Source organism: Daldinia childiae, assembly GCF_008694065.1.
Source record: "Daldinia childiae strain JS-1345 chromosome Unknown Scaffold17, whole genome shotgun sequence".
In the NCBI taxonomy this organism is placed as follows: Eukaryota; Fungi; Ascomycota; class Sordariomycetes; order Xylariales; family Hypoxylaceae; genus Daldinia; species Daldinia childiae.
The window spans coordinates 337,216-354,827 of record NW_022984658.1 but is presented as its reverse complement, the minus strand read 5'-3'; the positions used below and the strand labels follow the sequence as shown (position 1 = coordinate 354,827).

Here is a 17,612-nt window from a genome sequence, read left to right as displayed (position 1 = left end):
ACTTTATATTTAGACTATTGCTATTGGTACACCCTTGTTTTGCTATCGGGGGCTTATTGGTACACCCTGTACAACAAGTACATCCCCACCAATTTTTTCAATTCAGTCAACTATACCATATTACAACATATCAACCCTCATAACTTATTCAATCCCGTATTTCAACATATAAGATTTATATCGCTATTTTCGCCTCAATTAGGACTTCCCAACGATATAAGTCTCGATTAGATGCATGCCTTATTTCAAAAGTTATTCGAATATATATTCAATTTGATGCAGATGCGACCACTCGAGAGGATATCACGTGGTCTCCCCAAGAGCCACCACCACATATACTCGAATAACTTCATATTGAAGGCCTGCACCAGATTGATATTCATACCGTTAGAAGGCTCTAATTGAGGCGAAACTAGCGGTATAAATTATATAAGTTGAATTGTCGAATTGAATAAGTTATGGGGTTGATATATTCGATAAGACTGCTTTGGATGAGGCTCTGCGGGAGGCTCTTTTGCGGTCGCATTTATATTCAATCAAATATTCAATCAAATATTCAATCAAATACACACGTATATTCGAATAACTTTTGAAATATTGCATGTATCAAGTCGAGATATATATCCTTAGAAAGCTCTAATTGAGGCGAAAATGACGATATAAGTTTTTATATATTGGAATGCGGGATTGAATAAGTTATGAAGGTTGATATAATAGGTGTTGAAAATGGGTGGGATGTATTTGAATGTACTGGTGTACCAATAAGCCCCGATAGCAAAACGAGGGTGTACCAATAGCAATAGTCTATATTTATATTAAATTAAATAAATAGAAATTTTATTATATTAATTATTTTTATTTTAATATTAAATTATATAGTAAAGAAATTATATTATTATTATAATTATATTTTTATATCCTATTTATTTCTCTTTTTCCCTCCTTCTTTCCTTTCCTCCCCCCCTTCTTCTCCCCTCTTTTTTTCTCCTTTTTCTCCCCCCCTCTCCTTCTCCTCCCTTCTCTCTTTCCTCCCTCCCCTCCCCCTCTTCCTCCCCCTCCCTTTCCCTTCTCTTTTCCTTTTCTTGTCCCCCGGTTTCCCCTTCCTTTCCTTCCTCCTCCCTTCTTCTCTCCCTTCTCCTCTCTCCTCCCTCTCTCTCCTTCCCCCTCTTTTTCTCCTCCTTTCCGTCCTCCCCTTCTTTTCCTCTCTCCCCCTTTCTCCCTTTCTTCTTTCTTTCTCCTCCCTCTTTCCTTCTCTCCTTTTCTTTCTCTCCCCTTCCCCTCTTCTTTTCCCCCTTTCTCCTCTCCTCTTCCCTCTTCTTTTTCCGACCTTGCTTGGTACCCCTCCTTTTGCTATCGGGGGCTTATTGGTACACCTTGTACAAGGGGTACATCCCCACCAATTTTTTCAATTAAATCAACTATACCACATTTTAACCTTTTAACCCTTACAACTTATTCAATCCAGTCGTCCAACATATAAGATTTATATCTCTATATTCGCCTCAATTAAATCTTTCTAATGATATAAGTATCAACCTGGTGCAGGCTTTCAATATAAAGTTATTCGAGTATGTGTGGTGGTTGTGGCTCTTGGGGGACCACGTGATATCCTTTCGCGCGGTCGCATCTGCATTGAATTGAATTGAATTAAATGATATATATTGGAATAACTTTTGGAATAATGCATGCATCTAGTCGATACTTATATCATTAGAAAGATCTAATTGAGGCGAATATAGCGATTCAAATCTTATATGTTGGACGACTGGATTGAATAAGTTGTAAGGGTTGATATATTCGATGAGGCTCTGGATTGAGGCTCCGCAGGAGGCTCTTTTGCGGTCGCATTTATATTCAATCAAATATACATATATATTTGAATAACTTTTAAAATACCGCATGCATTTAATTGAGACTTATATCATTAAAAAGCCCTAATTGAGGCGAAAATGATGGTATAAATCTTATATGTTGAAAAATTAGATTGACGAAGTTATGAGGGTTGATATATTAGGAGTTGAAAATGGGTGGGATGTATTTAAATGTATTGGGTGTACCAATAAGCTCCGATAGCAAAACGAGGGTGTACCAATAGCAATAGTCATTTTTAATATTTAAAAGAACAATAAAAATATATTATAATTATATTATTTTAAAAGGTTTTTATATTAAATTTATTATATTTAATATTTTTTTTATTTTTTATTTTTATTATTAGCTTTATTAATAATTTTTTTATTAAAATGTTTTAAATATATATTAATATTATTTATATTAATTAAAAAAAATATAAATTAAAATCAATAATTATATTATTTAAATTATTTTTTTAAACATAATATTTAACTTAAATAAAAATAAGATTTTAATTAAAGTAATTTTAATTAAAGTAATTTTAGTTAAAATAATTATAAAAAATAATTATAATAATTTTCAAAATATAATAACTAATTAGAATAAAGATATAGTTATAATTAAAAAAATTATTAAGGTTAAATTTGCCGGAAATAGCGTTTATTGCTTAAAGTTATATTATAATAAAAAAAAAAGTTAAAATTTTTTTTAAAAAAATATACGTAAAAATAATTAATATAAAGAAAGAAAATATAAAAATTAATAAAATTAATATTTATTTTGTATATTTAATTATATGTAAATAGTTAATATATAAAGAAATAATAATATTATTAAATAAAAATAAAATTAAAATATTTTTAATAAAGTTATTAAAAAATTAATTTATTAAATTTATCATAATAAATTTATAAAGAAATTAATTTTTTTTATATATAACCTAATAAAAGCGTATAAAACAATTTAAAATTAGAAATGTCGGATTTTCCCGAAAATTATTAAATATAAATTTATTATAAAAAAACTTTTATAATAAATAATATATTTAATATTATTATAATATAATTATAATTTAGCGTAATATTAAAATAAAAATTTATATTATATATTTATTTATAACTAATAGCCATATTAAAAAATAATATTAAATTTATTATAATTTATATAAATATTGGTTATTTAAATATATTTGTAAATTGTTTTTAATTAAAAAAATATATTTTAAATGTTAAAATTATAAACATTGCATTTATTATTCAAAAAAATATTATAAAAGAAATAGTTTTATCATAAAAAATTATTTTTTAAATAAAAATTAATAATATTCTAAAAAATAATTACGTAGTAAAAATATTTATAGTTAAAATATTATTAATTAATAATAATTTATAATTAAATTTATTATTTAAAATCTTTTTTTATATGAATATATAGTAAATATTTATTATAAAAATTAAATTATAATATTTAATTTTTATAATAAAATAATTATTTTGATAAATATTATAAAAGAAAAATTCAATTTAATAGTAAGTTTTAATGTTATTTATAATAATAATATTATTTAAAATTATAATATAAATATTAATATAATATATAAATTTTTTCGAAATTAATGTAAAAAAATTTANCTAACCCTAACCCTAACCCTAACCCTAACCCTAACCCTAACCCTAACCCTAACCCTAACCCTAACCCTAACCCTAACCCTAACCCTAACTAGAATTTAATGTGGAGATTCTCTTCCGAATTGTTGATCTCCTGATACCAGAATCTGTGTTGAAACACATCCATAAAATTTGCGATGACGATAGCGACTGTCCACTCTTAAAGGTGCCTGAGGAACGGCGGGCTCAGTGTGCAAAAGACAATACAAATCTCCCAAACAATACTAATAGTTGCCGTCCTATGACACCAAAATCTACAGTTTCTTGCCTTCATAAAGAGACAAATGTTGCCGTGGTTGTGCAGAAGGATGATGAACTACGATCGGCGCTCAAAGAGGCCCTTCAATCGCCAATAAACCAGTCAGAGAAGAAGAAATCTTGTCTTGGATCACTCATAGTTCCCTTAAATTTCGACCCAAAACATAATGGAAAGAGGATGCCAGTCCAGAGCTTCGAATGTTTGTTCGAGCTTTGTGACACGAAAACTTTTGAGACTGAGCAGAACGGGTACAGCCCGTTACAGCGAGCCGTTTTGCTCTATAATGAACCAAGGATCGACCACCAGATACTGTTTTCGGTTATAAAAGCTTTAATTAACCGATGTCCGTCGTCAATCTATTTTAACGGCGCTGAAAAAAGGGGAAGACAGCTTACTGATTGCTCAAGGAGTTGCAAAATAAGAGAGCTGTCCCCGAAGAGTTAGAGTGTAGCAAAAAGACTGAAGATGAACTCAAGCAAATCTGCATCGGCTCACCTGACAGGACCCGAGAAGAAAAGAAGGCTTTCTTGTATTGGGACACAGCAAGTGGTATGTTCAATGTCGCACTTGAATAGTGGTATATAATACGCGTCTAACCCGACAGTGTGCCAATTCGATCTCAACTTAAAGACCGAGTCTGTGCAAATCGACCAAGCATACATCCAAACCTTCAAATACTAGGCTTATATAAAGTTTGAGACAGTACTTAGCAGTGTCGAATTACCGTATTGGAAACATGAAAGCCGTGATCTTTCTATCGGCAGAAACCGACATGACAAGAATAAGGACACTGTGGATCCTTACATATCAATATTCCAATGGCTGTGGGTCTGTAATGTTAGAAAAATTTTCACCATCGATGTAGACGATGATGGTGCGGAACCTCATACAAATTCCTCGATACGGGCGTGTCTTAGAGGGCGGACCAGAGAAAACGCCGAAACTGACGACAATAGCAACGAGGAACGAGATTTTGGAGTCGAAATCTGGAAATGGAAGAAGTTTGACCTCTGTATAGACACAATTCGCTATACGGCTCCCCAAGTGAAAGAGGTTTATCTCTATTGTTCCGGAAACACGACTGTCCTTCGAGCTTGGGCGAGTAAATCAGGAGTTCCCACGTTGGAATATGTGAGTGATATTACGGTATGGGGAGTTTATTGGCTAACACCGGGCAGCTTGAAAAACTAACTGTCGAAATACATCCCAAGGTAAGTTCTCTATAGCGGTCAAAGGGAGCTCCAAATTGCTAACAAAATCCAGAACGCCAATGATATGAAGGACTGTAAAGAATACGAACCTACATTCATTCAAAAGCTCATACGACGATGTAAACATCTCAAGTATAAAATTGATGTGAAGTATCCGGATGAAAACGTTCCGTCCAGCAGTATGCAGTGTGCCGAGGAGGAGCGTGGCCGTAAAGGCGTGGTCGAAGAGCCTATCAATGAAAAGTAAGTGCAATATTACTCCTCAATATTTCATAGGAGAGTTTTACTAAGTAAACCTGGTGAGCAGGCTTCACCCCGATGAATGGATCGCCAAGCTCAGGCCCCTGCAGAATTTCGTTGCCAACGTTCTAAATCCTCGCCCTGTAGTGAAGATAGCTTTACTAGACGATGGTGCTAAGCTGAATCATCTCGACGGCAAGCAGAAGGGCATGAGTTTCCGCCCTGACAATGTCCAATGGTGGGTAGGCCCATGCTCACATGGAACGGAGATGGCACACTGCATCCGGAAAATCTGTCCCGGAGCCGAGCTGTACATTGCTCGGCTAGATGACTCCAGGAAAAACGAGCCAGAGAAATTCACGATAAAGTCTGCCTTGGAGGTAAGTTGGATGAGAAGATCAGGAACCCCCTTATATAATCCATGAAGCGAGTCGCTGACCTTCCTTTTAGGCCCTAAAATGGGCGCTGGCGTGGGATGTTGATATTATATCGATAAGTTGGTCATTTAAAAAGGCTGTTGAGGGCGAGAAAGACGAGTATGAGAAAGAGTTTACCAAGCTTGTAGAAAGTCTCTTGGGCTCTAAAGAAAGTCATGTTTGGTTCTCTTCCCGATAAAAGGCCGAACGAGGATTTCGATCATTATGCTCCCGTATCGTTGGCCGGTGTTATTAGAATTGGGTCAGCGACTATTTACGGTACGTACAATGAATGGAATAAGTTCGCGAAGAAAGACTTCCGACTGCCCGGCGAAGAAATCAAGGGTCTATCTGGGGACGTGGTCAGCGGAAGCTCGTACGCTACAGCTTATGCCGCTGGTCTCGCCGGACTTATGATTTGCTGCATTGAGGCGTATATGAAACTTAAGGACCTATACGTAATGGAGGGGGATGGTGACACTGAAGATATCAGAACTAAACGGCGTAACAAGGCTAAGACGGCGGAAAGGATTAAAATGATCTTCAAGCGACTTAGTTGCGCGTCAACAGATTCGCCACTAACAGATACAGGATTTTTTGTCCGACCATATTTACCGGATACTTCTTCAGTTTCGCGATAACCTCATTTCCGTGTTTCCTTGTCTTTGTGTTTCCTTATTGCCTTATTTGGGTGTACACCACCAACCACATACATTGTCAACCGATACTATCTAAAGTTATTTAGACGTGTCATAAAACAATAGGAGAAAAATAACCTTAACAAGAGACAATTCTAGTAGAGCTATATAAAGATTCATAAGCAAATATTTAAGCTAAATGAGACTTAAACAGCTTAATATTATGATGTAATGTAATATATGATATTTTGAAAGACGTTTTTAAGGTTATCTCGAACTTGCGACATGCAATAGTAAGATGACCAACGGTTTATATACCTGTAAGGCATGTGACCAATATTTAAGAATTACCCAAATATTAGTAGATTTTAATTAAGTATAACTTAATTTTATTAAAAGTTAATAAAATAATTTTATTATATTATAAAAAATTAATTAATTATAAATAATAAAAGTTATAATTTTTAATAATTTGTTAATTATTTCCAGTTTTTTATTGTAAAAAAAAAATTTTTTATTAAATTTAATAAAAAAGATTAAATTTTAATAAATAAGTAATTAAAAAGATTTAATAATAAATAATTAATAAAAAAGATTTTGGAAAAAAAAAAAAATTACTATTAAATATTAATAAAAAAATAATATAATAAAATTATTAAATCTAAAATTTATTTTATTAAATATAAAGATAATATAAAATTTTTTAATAATAAAATAATTTTTAATTAACTTATTAAAAATTATATTTATATATAATTAAATAAATTAAGTAAATAAATAATTTTTATTAATAATAAATCTTAAGGTTAAAAAAACAATAAAATATTTTAAACTAAATATTAAAATATTTTAAATATTTACTATAAATTTGGCGGTACTATTAATAATAATTATAATTGGTAAAAAAATATTAAACGTTTTTTTAAAATAATTAAAAAAACGATTAATATAGTTAAAAATATTTAATTAAATATTAACCGATATTTAAACTTAAATAAATTTATTTAACCCAATTATTATATATATATATAAAATAATAATTTTATTAATAAAAAATAATTTTATTTTTAAAGGATTATTAGGGAACAATTTTTAAAATTATTTAAATAATATAATAATAGTAGTTTAATAAAATGTAAAGGAAAACGTAGATAAAATTAACCAAATTAATATAATAAATTAAAAAAAAAACCAAAAAAATGGTATAAAAATATAATAGTAAATTGTTAAGCGGATTAATTTTAGTTTTAAAAAACGTTTAAACGTAAATTTCTATAAAAAATTAGTTTAAATAATATTTAATTTATAACTAAAATAAATAAGTTTAAGAAATAAACAAATAAAAAATTATTAATATATATTAAAAAAATTATAAAATTAATAAATTAAATTAATAATAATTAAAATAAAATTTTAAAAAATAAATTATATATTAAAATATATATTAATGGAAATAAAAATAATTAAAAAATATAAGAAAAAGTAATAAATTGGTTATATATAATAAATTAAACCAATAATATTAATAAATTAATAGCGGTATATACGTTTAATAATATGTATAAAATTATTATATAATATATAATAATATTAAATAAAAAAAGAAATTTTTTTATAAAAATTAAAATAAGTGTTTAGTATAATATGTTTATAATTAATAATAATATTATTAAAAAAATTAGATTAGTTTTTTAAGTAATAAAAAAACGGATAAAATATTTAATTTTTATATAATTTTTTTTATTATTATTAAATTATAAAAGGTAAACTTTATATATAATATCAATTATAATATTAATATAATATAAATTATATATTTAACCTTAATAATAATTATTTATAACTAATATATTACCGGTAATAATAATAGAAAAGATTAATAATTATAATAAAAAATAAATTATGTTTAATACCAAACCAATATAAATTAACCTATTATAGGTTAAATTTATTTATAATGGGCTAAATAATGATATATAATAAAACTTATAAAAACCGTTTATTTATTTTAATTATAAAATAAATAAATATTTATTAAAAAAATATAATAAATTATAAAAATTATGGAATAATTAATAATTAATAATGGATACAATATTTTAAGGTAACTTTATATTAAAAAATATTAAATTTAACCTTTTTTTATAACCAAATTAAACAAAAAAAATAAATATAAAAACTAAATGTATAATTTTAATAAAAATTAGTTAAATTTTAATTAAAAAAATTAATAATATAATAAATGGAATAATAATTAATAAAACCAAAAATAACAAAATTTTTAAAATATTTAATAAGGATGGAAGATACCTATTTATAATAATAATAAAAAAAAAAGTTAAAGTTATAATTAAAAAAAATAAGTAAATAATTAAATTAAATAAAAATAATAACGTTTAAATATTAATTATATCCAATTATAACCAAACATAATTAAGTAAAAATAAAAGAAAATAAATCGATTTTTTATATTTATATAAAATAAATATAAATATATTTAATAAAAAAAAATTAACTTAATAATTACGCAAAATAAAAATATAAATATAATAATAAAAATAAAACATTATAAAAAAAATTAAAAGAAATATAATTCTTATTTAAATATATAAAAATTATAAAAATAAATAAATTAATATAAATAAATTATTATAAATTACTTTATTTCTAAATATTACGTAAAAATAATTTTTAGATTAAAACCTAATATTATAGATATAATTAGCCAAATAAATAGAAATATTATTATATAAATAAAAAATAATTTTATTTAAATTAAAAAAAAATAAATAAAAATAATATAAACCTTATTTTATAAATATTTAAATAAAAATGTTTATAATATAAATTATATTTTATAACTAAATATAACTAAATAATAAATAAACATATATAAAATATATTAAAAGAAAAATATTGGGTACGGTAATTTACCAATATATAATAAATTATAAATTATTATTAAAATTAATTAATTTGGTATATATAAAGGTAAAAAAATTTAAACTAATTTTAGTTAAAAAAAAGTGTAAACTAAAAATAGCCAATAATTTAATTATTCCTATCCATTATTACATAATATTCCTATTTATAATTAAAAAAATTTTATTAATTATAAAAATATATATAATAAAAATAAATAAATTATATAATATTTTATTAAATAAAAAATAGTTAAAAAAAAATTAAGTAGTAATTAATTTTAATATTAATTAATTAATAATTATTAAAATTAACGGTTAATTATATATAATAAAAATGTGTTTAATATAAATAAAGGGATTAATTATAATTAAACGTAAATTAAATAAATATTTTTTTTTAATAATAGAAAATAGTTTAAATTTATTTAATAATAATAGAGATTTAAATAATAATAATAATATAATAAATAGTAATATTAATAATAAATTAATAAAAATAAATTTTTTATAAAAAATAATTAATATTATAAAATTTACCGTAATAAATTTAAAAAATAATTATTTATATTTAAAAAATTAATAATAAATTTAGATTAAAATTAAATTTATTATAAATATAATAATTTCTTTAAATTAAATATTCCTAAAAAATAAAAACAAATTAATTTCTAATTAAAAATTATAATATTTTTTATATATTTATTAAATAAAATTATATTATATTTTAAATAATTATTAATAAGGTAAAAAATAATGCGGAAATTTATTTTAACATTAATAATAATAATTTTAATTAAATAAAATATATTAAAAATAAATTTATAAATTATTAATAAATTATTAAAAATAAATAAATATAGATGATTGTTTAAAAAAATAAAATAAATAATATTTCTATATAAATATTACTTTTAAATATTTTTAACCTAGGAAAAAAATTAAAATTAATTATATTAAAATATATATTAAATAAAAATAAATATTTAATAATATTAGAGGGAAAAAATATAATAAAATTATTTATACCTTATATTATATATAAAATTTAGGAAAACGCATGCACTTGCAAGCTCGCGCAAGCGTTTTCACGTACTCGCAGGCTCGCACGGTAAAATCTGCCGGAGACTCTTATCAATTTTTTATCATTTATTGATCAATTATTTATCAATTATTTATCAATTATTTATCAATTATTTATCAATTATTTATCAATTATTTATCAGTTTTCCATAATAATTTTTAAAAGTTTGAGCGTAAAAAATGTCTCCGACGGATAATAAATAATAATAATTTTATAAATTTATATTTTAATAAATAAAAATAAATATAAACTAAAAACTGTTTAATATTTTTTAATATATATAATAATAAATATAAAATTGTAACCGTTTTAAATAATTAAAATAACGTAATATTGGTATTAAAGGTAATTAAACCTAATAAAATATATAAAAATAATTTAAAATGGGTAATAAAAAAAATAAAATAGTATATATTATCCCATTTTATAAAAATAATTAAGTAATTAAATATAATAAAAATATAAATAATAATAAAAATAATTTAATATATTTTAATAAATTAAACCTATAATAAATAATTAATAAATTAAACCTACGTTAAATAATTAATAGTTAATAAATAATTATATTAACGTTAATTAATTAAAACTTTAATAATAAAAATTAAAAAATAATTTAATAAATTTAAAATTACAATAAAAACCGGGATAAAAACGTATAAATAAAAGAATATGGTAAAAAAATTAACCTATATATAATAAAATTATTTTATAAAAGTTTTATTAAACCTAAAAATAATAAATTTAATAAAATATTTAATATTAATAAATCTAAATATTACGTTATATAAATTAAAATAGTTTAAATATATATTAAATAAAAGAAAATTTATAAAATAAACGTTTTTATAATTAAAAAAAATAAGGTTTATTATTCCAAGAATATTATAATAAAATATTTATATATAATTTTTATTAAAGAAAAATAAAATAAAAAAAATTATATAAAACTATTACCTAATTAATTTAATAATTATTAAACTTTAATAATTAATATATTATTATAATAAATTATTTTATATTTTAATATAAAATAACTATTACGTTTTTTTCTAAAAAAATGTAATATACAGGTATTAAATAATCTTAATAAAAAAACCAAATAAAAATAAAATAATTTTTATAGCTTTAAACAATTAATAATTTAATATAAAAATATTTTAAGGTATAATAAGATTTTTTTATATATATTATATATTAGAAGATTTAGGGTTTAAAAAATGGTTAGTAAAGTTAAATACGGTTAAACCAACTATATTAAAGTTTATAAATTATTACCTAAAATAAGGGATATTTTTTAATTTATTTATTAATAATTATAATATATTTAAAAAAGATTTTAATAATTTATTTAATTTTTTATATTTTTAATATTTTTTATAATTGGCGTTTATAAAAATTACATTATTATTATATAAAATAATTTTTTTTGTAAATAAAATTATAATATTAAAATTTAAAATATTAAAAGGTATAATATAATTATTAATAAAATATTATAACCGATTTATAAAATAAGTATTTTTTAAAAATTACCTAAAAAATATTAAAAAATTAGAAAAATTTTTATATTTAATACCTTTTTTAAAATAATTTATTTTAAAAAAAATAAATTTAATAAATATAATTAAAATAATATATAATAAAAAAAAATATAAAATAATAATAGGTGGATAATAATTAATTTAAAAAAAAATTATTTCAAAAATATTTAAATAAATAAATAAATATATAAAAATTTTTATAACCATTTATAAAAAAATATAAAATTATATAATATATAATTTAAATATAATTAAATAATTTTATTTAATAATTAATATATTATTAACGAAGATAAAAAGTTTATTATTTTAAATAATAAATTATTTAATAAAAATAGTTATTATTAATAAATTAATAAACTTTATTTAACTATTTATATTTATATTATTTAAATTTTTAAATATAGAATTTAAATATATTATTAATAAATAGAAAATATTGGGAATAATTAAATGTTTAATAAAATATAAATAATTAGTTATTAAATTATTATAATTAGTAATAATATATATTAACTATTTAAATTTATTAAATATATTTAAAAATAATTTTAATATTAAAAAATAAATTATAATTTAGTTAAAAAAATTAGAAAAATATTAATTTATTATTTAATATTGCCTAAATATTATAAAAATAATAAAAATAATTAATAAATTATTAAAAATAATTAAATTAATAATATATTTAATAAATAGGATAAATAAAGAAAAATTGCCATTTTTTTATTTTATAATAAAAATAAAATTAGGAAAAAAGAATAAAGTTATTTAATTATTTAAATTAAAAATAATATATTTTTATTTAATAATAGTAAATAATAACTAAATATTAATAAAATTAATAAAAAATTATAATAATAATAATTATTATATAAATATAATAAGGTTTATTATATTAAAATTTAAATTGGTTAATTATTTATTAACAAATAAATAAAAATTTATTAAAAAAGAAATAGTTAAATATTAAATAATATATAAATTTCTAATATAACAGGAAAATTCGGAATAATATTTAAAATATTTAATAAAATATAAAATATTTATAATATTAAAATAAATATATAATAATTATAAATATTATATAATTGTGTTAATATTAAAAAATTTTATTGGTAAATTTTAATAATTAATAAAGTAAAAATTAGTGATAATATATTATTAATAATACTATATATATATTAAAATAAGATTATAAAAATTGGTAAATATAGAAACTTATTAAATTATTATTATAAAATTGTGGGATTTAATAAATATAGATATAATAAGATTAATAATGCCATTAAAACTAAATAAAAATAAATATATTCTTTTAATAATAAATTATTTTTTTTAATTTATAGCCGGAATAGTGGTTAATAAATTATTAATATTTATAGTAATAAAAATATAAAAAATATTATTAACAATTTTTAATTATTTAAAATAATTATATATTAATAATGTAATTTATTTTTTTTTAAAGGTATTAAAAAAATATTTTAAAAAAAAAAAAATAAAAGTAACTTATAAATTAATAAATACCTTATATTTTTATAGTTTAATCGAATAAAATATAAAAAAATTTAAAATGTACCTAAAAAAATAGGCGTTAAAAATAAAATATAAAAGATTAAATAAGTAACTGAAAGAAATATTTTTAATTTTAACAAAAATTAACATATAATAGATAAATAAATATAAATTTTTTTTATTAAAAATTATATTAAAATAGTAAATTAAATTTATAATCTTTATATTATTTAATTAAAATATAAAAATATTAATAAATAAATTTAACTAAAAAATAAAAATAAATAAATAATAAATAAAATTATGGTAAAAAATAATTAATTATCTGGTAATAAGGGTTAATTAAAAAACGTTAATAATTAATAATTTATATAAAATTAACAATTAAATATAAGAATATATAAAAAATAAAGATTAAAAAATTAAATAATTTTGTAAAAAAAGGCCATATAATAAAGTATATAATAATAAAAAGATAGAAAAATTAATATCAAAATAAAGTAAATTATAAGAAATAATAAATATTTTATTAAATATATTAATTAAAATAGTAAATCTATTAGTTAAAAAATAACCGCGGAAAATATATATTAAAAATATAAAATTATATATATAAATATTATTAATAGAAATAATAAAGGTAAAAAAAAAAATTATAATAGGCAGGTGGAATAAAATATTTTTTAAAACAATTAACCTAAAATAAAAAAAAAATTAAATAATTTTAAATAATAAATAAATTTAAAATTATTAATACTAAACCTACCCCGATAATAATAATATTATAATAATTTATAATTAATAATTTAAAAACCATTTAAAAAAAAATAAATAAATTAATTTAAAAAAATACTACTTTTTTCTATTTATAAATAATAAAAAATTAAATTAATAATTAATATTAATTAATTATTTCAAAATATTAATTTTAATATTTTCTTTAATTTTTATTTTTTTTTAACCGCATTTTAATTTTTTTTAATTACGTTTTAATAATTTTTATTTACGTTTTAATAACGATTTAATAAATATAATAAATACAATTAATTTTATTATTTTTATAAATATACCTAAAATATATATTAATATTTTCAAATAAATATTTAGTTTTATATTAAAACCAACAAAATCTATTTTATTTTGTTATAAATTTATCGATTATTTATCCAATTTCTTTTATTTTAATTTTTTTTTAATTTATAAAATTATTAATTATTTTTTTAAATTTTTTTTTTTTTAATTTTTTTTTTTTTTTTTTTATTTATCCAATTATTTATTTTTTAATTATTACCATTTTTTTTTAAAATTATTAAATAAATAATTACTTTTTTTTATAATTATTTAAGAATTATTAGAAATGGTTACATTTTTTATATAAAATTATTAAAATTTTTTTGTTTTAATTTATATATTTTAACATTAATTTAATATTTATTAATTTACATTAATTCCCTATTTACTTTTTTTTTATATATTTTAAATAAAATATAACAATTAATTATAATAACTAAATTTGATAGTTAAGTAACTCGGTTAAATTAGTTTTTATTTAATTTATATCTTCTATTATTATTAATAACTATTTTTATAATATAAATAAAAATAAAAAATAAATTAAACGTAAATAAATTAACTTTAATAAAAATTGTATTTAAAAAATAAAATAAACTAATAATTATTAATAAATTAATTATAGGATATATAAATATTATTAATATTATTAAAAAATAAAATTTATTATAAAAATATATAATTAGAATTTTTTAAAAAAAAATTAAAATAGGTTAACTTTTTTTTTTTTCAATAATAATTATTGCATAATTATACCAATAATTATAAATTAAAACTATTAAAACGTTTTAAAATATAATTAAAAATATTTAATTTTAAATAAATTAATATTAACGTATAATTATCTTTACTAAATTTATATTAATAATTTCAAAAAATTACATATTATTAATCGATAATAAAATAATAAAATAATATATAACTAATAAACGTTTTATTCGAAATAATATTTTAAAACAATATAAAAATTATTTTAAATTAAAAATAAAAAAATATAACCTTTAATTATAATAATTTTAAAACCAAACTTAATTAAAATATATAACTAAAAACTAATTATTATAAATTAAATTAAAAATAATTAAATATTATAAAATAAAAATTATCCCCGTTAAAGTTAAAAAAAAAATTATTTTAAAATATTTATATTATTTTAATAAAAAACTATTCTTTAATATTAATAATAACATTATTATTACTTTTAACTTAATATATATTCCTATTTATATATTACCTATACTTTTTTCCACGATATAAATAAAATAAAATTTAATATTTTAACATATTTATAAATTATAACCTACTAAAAATAGCAATAATAAAAACCAATTAATTACTATTAATATATTATTTTTATAAATTATTAATAAATTAACCAATATTTAAAAAAAAAATAATAACTTAAAAAATAAAGTTAAAATTAATAAAGATAAATAATAAAAGTTAAAAAAAATTATGGTAAAATATAAAACTAAACAATTTTAATATAAAAATTAAAAAAAAAATTTTAAACGCCTAATTATATTATAGATTAAATATAAATATTTATAAATAGTAATAAAAAAAATATAAAATAATATTTAAAAAAAAATAAAAAAGGTTAAAAAAAATATTAATACAAAATTAAAAAAGGTTAAAAATTATGCTAAAGTAATTAAACAATAATTAATAATAAAAATAAAATTTATAAAATTTGTAATAGAAATTTTCAAATCTTAAATTATAATTAAAATATAAAAAAAATTAATAATTTTATATAAATAATTATTTTATAAATTTAAAAAATTAATAATAACAATTAAAAACATATTAAAAATATTTAGATTTTTATTAATAATTTTAAACTAAACGTTAACTAATAAATAACAAAATTAAGTTTAAGTTTATTTATATTTTAGTAATTTTACCTTATTTTTATTCGCTAATCGCTTACTTATTAACCATAATTAATTAATACTAATATATAATAACATTTTTAAAAAATAACTTTATTACCATTTATATATAATTATTACTTTTTTATTAAAATATTTAACTAAATTAAAATATACTTACAATAAATAATATATTATTAATTTTATAACAATCTTATTTTAATAAATTTTATATTTAATAAATATAACTTTAATTCGTTTTATTATTACTTATAATTATTTATTTAATACTAAATTTCAATAAGATTTAATAAATCTTATTAAGAAAATTTAACTATATATAAAATACGTAACTAATATTCGAAAATTATCCAAATATTAGTAAATTTTAGTTAAATATAACTTAATTTTATTAAAAGTTAATAAAACAACTTTATTATATTATAAAAAATTAATTAATTACATATTTTTCTAAAATTTTTTACATTTTTAGTTTTTAAACTATTACCTTAAATAATCTTAGCGTGGCTACCTAAATACATAAATTACTCAAAAATAAAAATTATAATTATTTTTCTTAAAGTTATTCTATTATTAAAGTTATCCGAATACCAGTAATTCTATACTCTCGTACATTCTTATGAAAGGAGCTAAACCCAGATGAAAATAGGGTAAAAACGCAATGCAATATGTACATTGCAAGATCAATGTTTTACTTTATGTTGAGCAAATTGGCAATGCGACACTCTGTCCAAATCAACCGTTAGATGTAACTTGGTGGGATCCCGGACCTCATTCAAGCGGGTATGATTCAGGTACGTGCAAGGTTGGTAGTTCAAACCCTGGCTATGACAGCACGTTAATTAATATATGGCTAATGCGGGCCGGAGCTAAAGGCATTTTTCCCCCTTCAACCGCATAAAAATCCCATCGCCCTCCGGGAAAATACCATGCTGCCCACGTTAGGGGAAGATCTTCAACATATCGAGAGCTACGAGCCGAGGAGCTGCCGTCGGCCAAGATGGGACAAGAGATCAATCTATAGGGAAGTGTGGAAAGCGGCAAGAAAATTCCAGGCGCCTCACATTCATCCTCCTCCGTCGATTGCCAGATCCAGTAGATCCGGTGTCTTCATGACGCTATATAGGCCGGAGTTTTGGGGGGTAGCAAATTACGTAGTGGGCCTAGACGCCTTCAGAAAGTGATCATATACAGACCGGACATATCATATAAGACTCCTGGGGAACCCCCCAAAGACTTTGAAACGCCTGAATTGACCTTACTCCTCGGTATATCTTGGGTTCGGTTGCTAATC

General features: G+C 19.7%; 1 protein-coding gene across 1 annotated transcript; it reads left to right on the top strand.

The window, feature by feature from the left end:
• Nucleotides 1-4,928: 4,928 nt before the first annotated feature.
• On the top strand, nucleotides 4,929-5,846 carry GL218_09293 (uncharacterized protein; the record flags this gene model as incomplete). The annotated part of the gene is made up of 4 exons (XM_033586125.1): nucleotides 4,929-4,991; nucleotides 5,044-5,234; nucleotides 5,299-5,611; nucleotides 5,682-5,846. The coding sequence occupies 4 exons, from the start codon at nucleotides 4,929-4,931 to the stop codon at nucleotides 5,844-5,846; spliced, it is 732 nt and encodes a 243-aa protein (XP_033439813.1).
• Nucleotides 5,847-17,612: the final 11,766 nt, after the last annotated feature.